A 14,004-nucleotide genomic window follows, 5' to 3' on the forward strand; every position below is an offset into this window, starting at 1 on the left:
GTGCCTAATGCCACTGCTTTAGCGAGATTGTCTTTTTACTTTAAAAGCCAGTACAAGAAAGAAAGGTATTTTTTTTAAAGCCCATGTTGATAAACTATTAGGTTTAAATAAATAAATAATAAAAATAAATGACAACCATTAATTTGCTAATGATGAATCTGTATTTCTCAATTTAAACACACTCCATACATTCAGGTTTTGGTAAGGAGATCAAATTCAAATCTAAAGACACGTATTTTCTAGATGTTATCTTAAATGTTCCCATGGTATAATATTTAACTTTAATAAACAGCCCAATTTATTTCTATTCCAAAAACGTTTAAGGTAAGCTTTTAACTCAAGAAAATGTTTACACTATACTGCAGATTTGCTTTTACAAAAACACTTGTGAAAACACTAAGCACCAAAAGGTTTGGTAGCTATTTATCATTTGTTATATTTTACACACTATGACAGACACTCTAAGTATGAATACGAATAAGACAGCATTCCTAACTTTAAGGAACTTACAAATTTGTGGGGGAGAAAAAATAGACAACAAATATACAACAAAAATATGTGTAAAGAACAGTAGTAGGGTTTTTTGTTTGGTTGGTTGGTTTTTGAGACAAAGTCTTGCTCTGTCGCCCAGGCTGGAGTGCAGTGGTGTGATCTTGGCTCACTGCAACCTCCGATTCCTGGGTTCAAGCAATTCTGCTGCCTCAGCCTCCCGAGTAGCTGGGATAACAGGTACCCGCCACCACGCCCAGCTAATTTTTTATTTTTTATTTTTTATTTTTTAGACAGAGTCTTGCTCTGTCACCCAGGCTGGAGTGCAGTGGCGTGATCACCGCTCACTGCAAGCTCCACCTCCCAGGTTCATACCATTCTCCTGCCTCAGTCCCCTGAGTAGCTGGGAGAACAGGCATCCACCACCATGCCCAGCTAATTTTTTTGTATTTTTAGTAAAAGACAGGGTTTCACCGTGTTAGCCAGGATGGTCTCAATCTCCTGACCTCAGGTGATCTGCCCACCTTGGTCTACCAAAGTGCTGGGATTACAGGCGTGAGCCACCACACCCGGCCACACCCAGCTCATTTTTGTATTTTTCGTGGAGATGGGGTTTCACCATGTTGGCCAGACTGATCTCAAACTCCTGACTTCAGGTGATCTGCTCGCGTCAGCTTCCCAAAGTGCTGGGATTACAGGCGTGAGCCACCATGCCCAGCCAGCAGCAGTAGTAGTTTAGACTAGCAAATGAAGTGATGTTTTCCTGAGGTGACAGAGGTGATGGTTCACAGGTTTCTCTTTACAGAGATAGCACCTAAGTAGGGTTCTGAAAACTGAACAGGAATATGCCATGCTGACTAAGGAAGGAGGGGAAGGAAAAGGTGGTGCCTACAGAGGTACTAGTGTATGCAAAAGTGAGGAGCAGCAATATATGTAATTTCACATTGCTATAGCATAAAGTTCAAGGGAAAGGGCATAGAAAGGGAAATGATGAGAAAAAATTGAGGCAGGAATTAGACTATAAAGGAGATTCTATATGAAAGCTTAACTTTTACAGTGACAAAAAGCTACTCAGGAGGTTTTTAGCAGCAAGGGAATGATTGCTCATTTTAGCAATTTAAATAGAAAGCAGTCAGGGTGGCCGGGCGCGGTGGCTCAAGCCTGTAATCCCAGCACTTTGGGAGGCCGAGACGGGTGGATCACGAGGTCAGGAGATCGAGACCATCCTGGCTAACATGGTGAAACCCCGTCTCTATTAAGAAATACAAAAAACTAGCCGGGCGAGGTGGCGGCGCCTGTAGTCCCAGCTACTCGGGAGGCTGAGGCAGGAGAATGGCGTGAACCCGGGAGGCGGAGCTTGCAGTGAGCTGAGATCCGGCCACCGCACTCCAGCCTGGGTGACAGAGCGAGACTCCGTCTCAAAAAAAAAAAAAAAAAAAAAAAAAAGAAAGCAGTCAGGGAGAAGACTGAAGCAGGGAAATTTCTGCATTACACACTGTCATTACAGATCACTATACCCTAAAATATAACCTCCAAAACAATCTGATTTCATTAACAGTTTACTACAGTTAAAAGGCAGAATTTCTTTTTTTTTTTTGAGACGAAGTCTCGCTCTGTCGCCCAAACTGGAGCACAGTGGCCGGATCTCAGCTCACTGAAAGCTCCACCTTTCAGGTTTACGCCATTCTCCTGCCTCAGCCTCCCGAGTAACTGGGACTACAGGCGCCCGCCACCTCGCCCGGCTAGGTTTTTTTTTTTGTATTTTTTAGTAGAGACGGGGTTTCACCAGGTTAGCCAGGATGGTCTCAATCTCCTGACCTTGTGATCCGCCCGTCTCGGCCTCCCAAAGTGCTGGGATTACAGGCTTGAGCCACAGCGCCCGGCCAAAAGGCAGAATTTCATAACTTATCTAAAATACTACATACTGACAAATAAATTTACTAAACACATTAAATACATTTCATTTCATGGTCAAATATAGTAGCCTTCACTATCTGCACCACTCATTAACTTTTATGAAGCTGTTCAGCAAACCATTAAAGAGTACCTTGTCACTGCCAGACCTAAAGCACCAGTTACAATAAAATCCAAAATTTGAGCTCTTTGATCCACATACAACCAGATGTCTTATTTATGATCTCATTAGAACTATCTACCCATTTGTCTTAGATAAAATGATTCAAGATTCTCTGAATCAAAGAGATATTGATCTTTACTTTTCTGCTTTTTCTTCTTTCTTTTTTTTTTTTGAGACAGGGTCTCACACTGTCACCTGGGCGGGAGTGCAATGGCGCGATCTCGGCTCCCTGCAACCTCCACCTCCTGGGTTCAAGCAGTTCTACTGCCTCAGCCTCCCGACTAGCTGGGATTACAGGTGTCCACCACCACACCTGGCTAATTATTTTCTATTTTTAGTAGACACGGGGTTTCACCATGTTGCCAAGCTGGCCTTGAACTCCTGATCTCGTGATCTGCCCATCTCGGCCTCACAAAGTGCTAGGATTACTCATCCCACCATGAGCCACAGCGCCCCGCCTGATTCTTCTTTTAAATATTAAATGAAAGATGTATTTTATAGTTTTTTGGGTAAATCAATAAAATATGGAGATGTAAACATTTCATGAGGTGACAGCTGTCTACATGGTAATAAAAAGCATTTTAAAGTATTAGGTAAGTAGGTTTGTTTCTTTTTTTAAATAAGACAGGTTCTTGCTCTGTCACCCAGGATGTAGGGCAATGGTCAATTCACGGCTCATTGCAACCTCCACCTCCAAGGCTCAGACCATCCTCCCAACACAGCCTCCTCAGTAGCTGGGGCTACAGGAGTGCGCTGACATGCCCTGCTAATTATTTTTATTTTTATTTTTGTTGAGATGGGGTTTTACCATGTTGCCCAGTCTGGTCTCGAACTCCTGAGTTCAAGCGAGCCGCCTGCTTTGGCCTCCCAAAGTGCTGGGATTATGGTTGTGAGGCACTGTGCCTGACCTAGGTGGATACTTTTTTTTTTTTTTTTTTTTTTTTTTTGAGATGGAGTCTCACTCTGTCACCCAGGCTGGAGTGCAGTGGCGCGATCTCGGCTCACTGCAAGCTCTGCCTCCCGAGTTTATGCCATTCTCCTGCCTCAGCCTTCCGAGTAGCTGGGACTACAGGCGCTCGCCACCATGCCCGTCTAATTTTTTGTATTTTTAGTAGAGACGGGGTGTCACCATGTTAGCCAGGATGGTCTCGATCTCCTGACCTCGTGATCTACCTGCCTTGGCCTCCCAAAGTGCTGGGATTACAGGTGTGAGCCACCGCACCTGGCCTGGTAGATACTTTCTTAATCATCTCATAAACCAAAAGCATGGGAAGACTAAGACATCTTTTTGAGGTTATTAGGATAATCAGACTTAATATTTTTAATTTCACAAGGTCATACATCTAAAGTAACCAAGTAAACTACCTGATTATGAGTATCACAAATACAAGATTATGAAATATTTCTCATACTAAAAATACTTATCTGATTAATGACTTAATACCGAATCCTAACCCACAAGGGAAACCCAACTGTTATTTGTAATTTTAAAAGGTATCAGCTGTTTTCACTTACCTCTTCTTCACTGCTATTATCCTCCTTTTCTTTTTCATCATCTTCCTCCTCCTCTTCTTCCTCTGCTTCACTGCTAGAGCTATCTTCTTTCAATTCAGTCTTCCAGTTAGCAGGAATAGTTCTACTTTTGTGAAATTCAAGTGCCTGTTCAAAGGCTGGAAACAGACCATAAGCTATGTGAACTGAAGAAATTAAGACAACTGTTTTCTCAAAAAGTATTAAACACAATAAAGAAACAAAAACTACTGTGCCAATACCACCATTTATTGTTTGCTATGTACCAGAAACTGTGTTAAGTGCTTTTAAATGTAGCAATATATTTAATCCTATCCATCCTATGCATTAGGTAGTCATTTTATAGATGGCAAAACTGCCACCATTGGAAGATTACTTAAGTTCAAATAAATTAAAGAAGAGCAGTTTTATTCTTTTAAACAAAGATTAAGCTTCACTAGTAAAAACCTTTAATACAGGAAATCATGTAATATCTTATGCAATACACAATTATCAAACAGTATTAATACCAGGCACAGAGCCATTAAAATAAATATACAATACCTGAAAATTGACCACACATGATTTTTACATTTTCAGTTAAACTTCAATTAAAACTATGGTAAGAATTACCTTCAACTAAAATTAGCTAGACATGATTATTCTCATTTTACAATATATGGGAATAAATTACATACCAAAAAATCTTGATGATTTTAACCAATCTACATAGCATATTACTGAATTCAAGGAATAAAGGCAAAGAGAAGACAACTATTTACAGTGCCAAAAACCAAGTGACAGATGCAATTACCAAATATTCCTCAAATAAAACTACTGGAGCCTTGTGGTTAAGGATGTACATTCATTAGTGAGAAATACCAAACCAAAATTACTTTGATTCCTCAGCCAGGCGTGATGGCTCATGCCTGTAATCCCAAAGGCGGGCGGACTGCCTGAGCTCAGGAGTTCAAGCCTGGTGAAACTCTGTCTCTACTAAACACACAAAAATTAGGTGGGCATAGTGGTGGGCGCCTATAGTCCCAGCTACTTGGGAGACTGAAGCAGGACAATCTCTTGAACCCGGGAGGTAGAGGTTGCACCAAGCTGAGATTGTACCACTGCACTGCAGCCTGGGCGACAGAACAAGACTCTGTCTCAAAAAAAAAAACAAACAAAGTTACTTTGATTCCTTTCGTCTACCATTCCCAGAAACCAGTATTTTATTTACCAGGCAAAAACCAGATTATAGGAATAGCTGACTACATAGTTCTCTCCCATTATTCTAGATTATTATGCCTGACTATAAGCTAAAAAAAAAAAAAGGAAAAAAAAGGAAACTTATGGCTGGGTATAGCGGCTCATGCCTGTAATTCTAACACTTTGGGAGGCCAAGGCGGGTGGACTGCCTGAGCTCAGGAGTTCGAAACCAGCCTGGGCAACACGGTGAAACCCCATCTCTATTAAAATAACAAAAAATTAGCCGAGCATGACGGCATGTGCCTTAGTCCCAGTTACTCAGGAGGCTGAGGCAACAGAATTGCTTGAACCTGGGAGACAGAGGTTGCGGTGAGCTGAGATTGCGCCACGCTCCAGCCTGGGCGACAGAGCAAGACTCTGTCACCAGAAAAAAAAAAAAAAGGAAACTTATAACACAGAAGACACATGGGTTTACAAAAATAAAGGTCACAAGGAACCAAATATAACCATAAGAACGTAATTTTTAAAAAAAATTTTAAAGAGCAAAAAAAAATTTAATTTTCAAAAACACTTTAGCAGTTTTTACAGTACTTGTAATTTATTCTAAGATTATCCTTACCTTGTTTTAATACAGCATCAGGCTTTGGTGCAGTGTCACTAGTAATTTCATGGACATCTTTTCTTGGAACTGAAGTACTATATATTATTTTTCATTACAAAAGAAGAAAAAAACCCAAAATATGACTAAGATTAATTAAGAATCCAGATGATTACATATCACAGAAAGATACTGAAAATATGAGAATGTTGACATTTACAATAAAAGTGATTGCACACAGAGTAGCAAGTCAAAAATAACATAAAAGACAGGATGTTAAAATATGTAATCATCTACAGAAGGATCCTACCATAAGAGATACTTTATAAACACCAATGTGTTCCCAAATACCAGAGTCCCCTGCCTAAATGCAACACTGAAAATTATTTTGATTTTTTTTGTTGTTGTTTTTTTGGTTTTTTTTTGAGACAGGGTCTCACTCTGTCATCCAGACTAGAGTGCAGTAGCACAATCTTGGCTCACCACAACCTCTACTTCCACCTCCCAGGCTCAAGCGGATTCTCCTGCCTCAGCCTCCTGAGTAGCTGGGATTACAGGCACATGCCACTACCACCCAACTAATTTTTGTATTTTTAGTAAAGACAGGGTTTCACCATGTTGGACAGGTTGGTCTTGAACTCCTGACCTCAACTGATCCACCCACCTTGGCCTCCCAAAGTGCTGGGATGACAGGCATGAGCCACCATGCCCAGCCAAAAATGATTTATGGCAATATAATGATAAAATATTTGGGGCCAGGCATGGTGATTCATGCCTGTAATCCCAACACTTTGGGAGGTCAAGGTGGGAGGACTGCTTCATGCCAAAGTTCAAGACCAGGATGGGTAACATAGTGAGACCCAGTCTCCACAGACAAACTAAAAAAGTAAGAAAAGAATTAGCCAGGAGTGGTGGCATGTGCCTGTAGTCCCAGCTACTCGGGAGGCTGAGGCAGGGAGCTGAGCTGGAAACCCAGTGCAGGGTTACAGTAAGCTATGATCGTGCCACTGCACTCTAGAGTAGGCAACAGAGCAAGATCTCATCTCTTAAAAAAAAGGTTGAGCTGGGTGCAGTGGTTCACACCTGTAAACCCAGCACTTTGGGAAACCGAGGCGGGTGGATCACATGGGGTCAGGAGCTCAAAATACAAAAATACAAAATTAGCTGGGCATGGTTGGTGCATGCCTGTAGTCCCACCTACTCGAGAAGTTGAGGTACGAGAATCGCTTGAAAGAGGCAGAGGTTGCAGTGAGCTGAGATTGTGCCATTGCACTCCAGCCTGGGCAACAAGAGTGAAACTCCGTTATCAAAAAAAGTAAATAAAATAAAATAAATAAATAAAGGCTGGACACAGTGGCTCACAACTGTAATCCCATCACTTTGGGGTGCCAAAGTGGGCAGATCACTTGAGCTCAGGAGTTCAAGAACAGCCTAGGCAAAATGGCAAAAAAAAACCTACAAAAATTTGCCGAGCATGGTGGCACACACCTGTAGTTCTAGCTACTTGGGAGGTTGCCAGAATACTACAGTTGCAGTTGCCATACTGTACATCAGATCCTGTACGTTTTATTCATCTTACAAATAAAAGTTTGTGTCCTTTTACTAACGTTTTCCCATTTTCCCTACCCCCCAATAATTTAATATCAAGTCAGTATTCAATTTCAGTGCTCAAATTCCTCCGATTATCTCAATTTTGTTAAAGTGGGTTCTACATATTGTTTTTTGTTATTGTTGTTGTTTTGAGATGGAGTCTTGTTCTTGTCGCCCAGGCTAGAGCATAGTGGCATTATTTCTGCTCACTGCACCCTCCATCTCCCAGGTTCAAGTGATTTTCCTGCCTCAGACTCCTGAGTAGCTGGGATTACAGGTGCCCACCACCATGCCTGGCTAATTTTGTATTTTTAGTAGAGACAGAGTTTCGCCATGTTGGCCAGGCTGGTCTGGAACTCCTGACCTCATGATCCGCCTGCTCAGGCCTCCCAAAGTGCTGGGATTACAGGCATGAGCCACCGTGCCCAGCCTACATACTGTTTTTGAAGCTAACTTTTCAGACTGGGTGCAGAGGCTCATGGCTGTAATCTCAGCACTTTGGGAGGCCAGGACATGTGGATCGCTTGAGCTAAGGAGTTCGAGACCAGCCTAGCCAACATGGTGAAACCCTATCACTACAAAAAAATACAAAAATAGCCAGGTGTAGTCCCAGCTACTCAAGAGAAGTTGAGGTGAAGGATCACCTGAGCCCAAAGGGTCATGGCTGCAGTGAGCCGTGATCATGTCACTACACTCCAGCCTGGGTGAAAGAGTAAGACCCTCACCAAAAAAATAAATAAATAAATAAAATTAATTAATTAAAGATAAAAATACCTTTCCTGAACTTGAAAATTCAAACACCAAATCTTAAAACATAATGACCTTTTCAAGGTATTTACACCCAATATAATTCTGTATAAAATATCTGGCTTCTCTAGTCATATAATTCTTAAAGAAAAATAAATCATTTTTTTAACCCTTACCATCCATATACAAGTAACCCATTTTAATCCTCAGACTACTGAAAAAGTTGAATATTATCTAACAGGTATCACTACAACCATTAGACATAACTAGTAGAAGAATCAGAAATTCCTAATTAGACCATCAAGAACAAACCCTAAGGAAATAATGTCAATAAATACATCAATAGGCCGGGCGCGATGGCTCACGCCTATAATCCCAGCACTTTGGGAGGCTGAGGTGGGCAGATCACGAGGTCAGGAGTTCGAGACCAGCCTGGACAATACAGTGAAACCCCATCTCTACTAAAAACATAAAAATTAGCCAGGTGTGGTGGCATGCGCCTGTAGTCCCAGTTACTCAGGAGGCTGAGGCAGGAGAATAGCTTGAACCCAGGAGGCGGAGGTTGCAGTGAGTGGAAATTGCACCACTGCACTCCAGCCTAGGTGTCAGAGTGAGACTCCGTCTCAAAAAAACAAAACAAAACAAAAAAATCAATAAAGTAATAAATATGCTAGATATCGCAAATCTGCCTCAAATAACCAGCGATTATGTGGACAAATGTTGACAAATTAGACAGTACTGAGTGTCTAGTTTGGAAAAGATTACCAAAATGAGCAAGGAAAAACATACTACAAGACAACAACACATTAAGATAATATGAAGAACAGTCACTCTGAAACATTCTATATGATAAAAAATAAAAGCCTAAGGTAACTAATCAATCATTTAACATCCTAATTTAAAATAACAGCATATATTTATAAACTGGTTTTTCAAACCAAGTAAATTATACTTACAATTTTCCATCTTTGAAAGATCGAACAAGAATATTGTCCTTTTTTACAGCAATCTCATCACTACAATCAGGACAAACCACCTTTTAAGAAAAAGGGTGAAGCTATTATAACTAAAAGAACTCATAGTTACGTAAGTACCTACTATTTAAATCCTTTTAAAAAGTGTAAGCTTGAAGTTGAAAAACTAATTTTAGTTTGAGGGTAAACAGGTACACACATATGGGAGCACACACAAGTAATTTTAAATTGGTATCCTACATCCTTCCAGCTGCCTGGATAATCTAGATTTTTTTTTTTGGCATAGACATGGCATTGAAAGCAAAAGTACAGCTATGACTAGGATGAAGCTGTGGACAAAGTTCTAGTCAGAAATAGAAAAAAGATAGAGCTAGATCCTTATCTGAAGGGATACATCATGGCTAAGAGAAAAACAATGGTCCAGAATTTCCAGAGCCTTGTAGGCCATATTAATTCTTAGGATAACATCTAACATCTTTGTTGAAAGAATCTGAAACCAGACAATGTCATAATAGATTTTCCTTTTAAAAATCTACTTTGGCTGCTATGAAGAAAATGGACCATGCAAAGGCAACTGTGCAAAGAGACTAAGCTATTGTGATCATCTGAGTGAGAGGTAGTGGCTTGGATGTAAAGTGGTGGCAATGGGAAATTAAAGGGATGAGAAATATCCAAGATAATAAGGGAAGTAGAAAGATGAACAAGAAGAGGACACTTAGTTTTCTGCCTTGCGCAAATAGGTAGATGATAGGGTTATTCACTGTGAAAGAAAAACAACAAAAAAGGGCCAAGTTTGTGCAAGAGGGAAGGGATAAGAAGAGGAGTTTTGGGACTATTAAGTTTTAGGTGGCTAAAAGACATCCAAATGAAGATAGTGAACAGAAAAATCAGGTCTGGAGCAGAGCACAGAGGACTGGACTCAAGGATATTAATTTGAGAGTCCACAGACTGAATATCAGGGTCTAAAACTTGGGGCTTGTGAGCCAAATCCACTCATTACTTTTCTCTGATGAGCTAAGGATTTTGAAAACTGCACATGTGATAGCTTTGGCCAGTGATGACACTGGTGTATGAGTAAGTGGGCTCACTGTCCAGTTCTACCACAGGAATGACAACACGCATTTTATCCCATTCACTCATGTATGTTATTTTCTTGGTCACTTTGATTATCTCTTTGTTATCTCTGCAAGTGAAGCTTTAAAAGGGGATGAGATCACCCTAAAGAAAATACAGCGACACATTCTGAATCCTGAATTACAGCTTGAAAGGGTGATTAGAAGTGGAGAACTTGGTGAAAAAAACTGAAAAGCAGAACTGCATCAGCCATGGAATCTAAGATTTCCCCCTCTTAAAATGAAATTGGATAATAAAATAAAAAATTGAGACTGGAGAATAAGTCTCAGTTAGGATTAAACAATACTACTTGTATTAATAAGCTCAGCACAGTCCTAGTCAGGGTAAATACTCAGTGCATGGTAGTTATTTATAAAATGTTCCTGGGACTATGCAGTTGTTTCCTTTTTCTTTTTCTTTTTTTTTTGGAGACAAGGTCTCACTCTGTGCAGTGGCATGATCACGACTCAATGCAAACTCAACCTCCCAGGGTTCAATCGATCCTCCCACCTCAGTCTCCCAAGTAGCTGGGACTATAGGCACAGGCCACCAAACCCAGTTAACTATTTTCTTAGGATGTTATTAAAACACTTTGAATTTACTCGATTTATAAAAATAATTTAAAAATTAGAAACACAAATATTATTTTGTGATTATATCAAGATTGGTCAATTTAGAACATAATTTTTCAGTCTAGTTACCAAAAATTATCCATCACTGTCCAATGGATCTCAATTTTGAGAGGGGATAACATACATCAATAATTCTAAGAATTTAAAAACAAAAATGAAATAGTTGACTAAACAGATTATTAACCTTTCAATATTAAAAATCCTTAGATATTTTTATTTTCATCAAAGAAATTATTTAGTGATTATGGTGTGAGAAGCTTAAAGTAATAACACAAAATACTAACATTAAAAAATTTAATGTTCCTAATGAGAAAAAGACTTAGAAAACAGTTGTGTGTGTGTGTGTGTGTGTGTGTTTGAGATGGGGTCTTGCTGTCACTTAGGCCGGAGTGCTATGGCATGGTCTCAGCTCACTGCAACCTCCACCTCCCATGTTCAAGCAATTCTCCTGCCTCAGCCTCCCAAGTAGCTGGGATTACAGGTGCCCGCCACCATGCTCGGCTAATTTTTGTACTTTAGTAAAGACAGGGTTTCACCATATTTGCCAGGCTGGTCTCGAACTCCTGACATCAAGTGATCAGCCTGCCTCGGCCTCCCAAAGTGCTGGGATTACAGGCGTGAGCTGCCGCACCTGGCCCGCAAAACAGTTTTATAAAATATAAAACTTGCTCTGTCACCCAGGTTGGAATGCAGTAGTGTGATCTCAGATCACTGCAGCCTCTGCCTCCCAGGTTCAAGCGATTCTCCTGCCTCAGCCTCCAAAGTAGCAGGGACTACAAGCACGTGCCACCATGCCCTGCAAATTTTTGTATTTTTAGTAGAGAAGGGGTTTCATTATGTTGGCCAGGCTGGTCTTGAACTCCTGACCTCAGGTGATCTGCCTGCCTCGGTCTCCCAAAGTGCTGGGACTGCAGGTGTGAGCCACCGCAGCTGGCCTTAAAACATACTTTCAAAAGAAATTCTCACAAAGAATCCTAGGGCTTTAGGAAGAAATAAATAATTGCATACACAGACGCTTTTTTTCAGCTTAATAATTAACCCAAAGTGGCAACTTACTTAACTCTGCTAATACTCAGTTTCCTTATCTCCAAATGGGGATAAATAATAATACCTATTTCATAATAAGTGCTAGCACACTCCCCGTACATACAGGTATCCACTGAATGTTGGATGGATACACACGAAGGTACAAAGGTATAATAAAATATTTATATTTATTAAAACAAATAATTGTCCTCATTTTTCATTATCACTACAAGAGCTGACATTTACTGGATACTTAATTTGTGCCCAACACTGAACTAAGCAGTGGAGATAAAGAAATAAAACATGTTCACTAAAAAGGGTAAATGGACATCACAAGTAGAAAACAGTACAAACAAAGATAGTTCTGTTTCTTTTTCATCTGAGAACATGGTTACCTAGTTTAGCATAAAAACTACAAATATACAAAAGAGTTTATATATATTATGGACATAAGTTTTCATACAAATACATATAAACAAAGAATAGTGTTTTAATCCCATTTCTAAGTTTCTGCAATTGTTAGTCAATGAGCAGGAAAATGAGAGAATGAGAATAAAGAGTTAGCAGATTCTCAACCACAAATTGTTGAGAAAAGTTTATTAATCATCACCGGGCGCTGTGGCTCACGCGTGTAATCCCAACACTTTGGGAAGCTGAGGCGGGCAGATCACCTGAGGTCAGGAGTTGGAGACAAGCCTGACCAACCTGGAGAAACCCCGTCTCTACTAAAAATACAAAATTAGCCAGGCGTGGTGGCTTGTAATACCAGCTACTCAGGAAGGCTGAGGCTGGAGAACCACTTGAACCTGGGAGGCAGAGGTTGCAGTGAGCCGAGATTGCGCCATTGCACTCTAGCCTGGACAACAAGAAAGAAACTCCATCTCAAAAGAAAAAAAAAAAGAAAAGTTTATTGATCACAAGAACAAAAAACCTCTACACCACTAAATGAGTCTATTCTGGTAAAATATTTTGAACAGAACTTGGTATATGATAAATGCATACTTAACAAGTATCTGTTAGTCTTGAGAACATAAAAATTTTATTAAATGTCATTAACAGAAGGGAAAAAAGCATTAGAGGATAATTTGGCTAATTATTTGTAGTAAGGAAGTGAGAACATACAAAACAGAGACAGAGAATAATTTGTGACCCATTCTGTCTCTCGATATTTGAGAACAAATTAGTTGTCAGACAAAAGGAGAACAGTACTTTCAAAGTGTCTTTTGTTTATCAGTGGATCTTAAGTTTATAGCTTATTAAATATGAAGTTGGGGGAGGACATATTTGTAAAAGATGCGGGCTGGCCTCAGTAGCCACCATCTGTAATTCTAGCACTCTGAGAGGCCAAGGTGGGAGGGTCACTTGAATCCAGGAGTTCAAGATTAGCCTAGGCAGCATAGGGAGACCTCGTATTTACAAAGTATTTAAAAATTAGCCAGGTGTGGTGGTCTCCACCTGTAGTGTGAGCTACTCAGGAGGCTGAGGTGGGAGAACTGCTTGAGCCCAGGAGGTCAAGGCCGCAGTGAGCCAGGATCGCACCACTGCACTCTAACCTGGGTAACGGAGTAAGCCTCTGTCTCCACGAAAAACAAAAAAGTGGATCTCACTGTTTAATACAAATGACTCAATAGTCTTCAGATAAAATCATCATAGGACAATTCAGACATATCAAAATTTTAAAGAGTTCAAGATAATTCTTTCTTTGTTTCTTTTCTTTTTTTTTTGAAAGGGAGTCTTGCTCTGTCGCCCACACTGGAGTGCAGTGGCGTGATCTTGGCTCACTGCAACCTCCACCTCCTGGGTTCAAGCAATTCTCCTGCCTCAGCCTCCTGAGTAGCTGGGATTACAGGCATGTACCACCACATCCAGCTAATTTTTTTGTATTTTTAGTAGAGACGGGGTTTTCCCTGTTGGCCAGGCTGGTCTCGAACCCTGACCTCAGGGGATCTGCCCACTGTGGCCTCCCAAAGTGCTAGGATTACAGGTGTCAGCTACCGCACCCCAGCCAAGATAATTCTTTTTTTTTTTTTTTTTTTTTTTTAGACGGGG

At 40.4% G+C, this 14,004-nt stretch overlaps 1 protein-coding gene across 4 annotated transcripts in view; it reads right to left on the reverse strand.

Moving 5' to 3' along the window:
• The window catches only part of ARID4B (AT-rich interaction domain 4B), a 164,536-nt gene that overhangs the window by 60,574 nt on the left and 89,958 nt on the right, over positions 1-14,004 (reverse strand). For all 4 annotated transcript variants that reach the window (XR_003116162.1, XM_025361430.1, XM_025361440.1 and 1 more), the window contains exons 9-11: positions 9,167-9,246; positions 5,895-5,971; positions 4,082-4,236 (exon numbers count right to left, since the gene is read on the reverse strand). Coding sequence is in view for 3 of the 4 variants with exons in the window: in XM_025361430.1 (XP_025217215.1) it covers positions 4,082-4,236; positions 5,895-5,971; positions 9,167-9,246 (312 nt within the window). In the remaining variant the exon portion in view is untranslated. The remainder of the gene's footprint in view (positions 1-4,081; positions 4,237-5,894; positions 5,972-9,166; positions 9,247-14,004) is intronic.

This window comes from Theropithecus gelada, chromosome 1, assembly GCF_003255815.1.
Source record: "Theropithecus gelada isolate Dixy chromosome 1, Tgel_1.0, whole genome shotgun sequence".
NCBI lineage: Eukaryota > Metazoa > Chordata > Mammalia > Primates > Cercopithecidae > Theropithecus > Theropithecus gelada.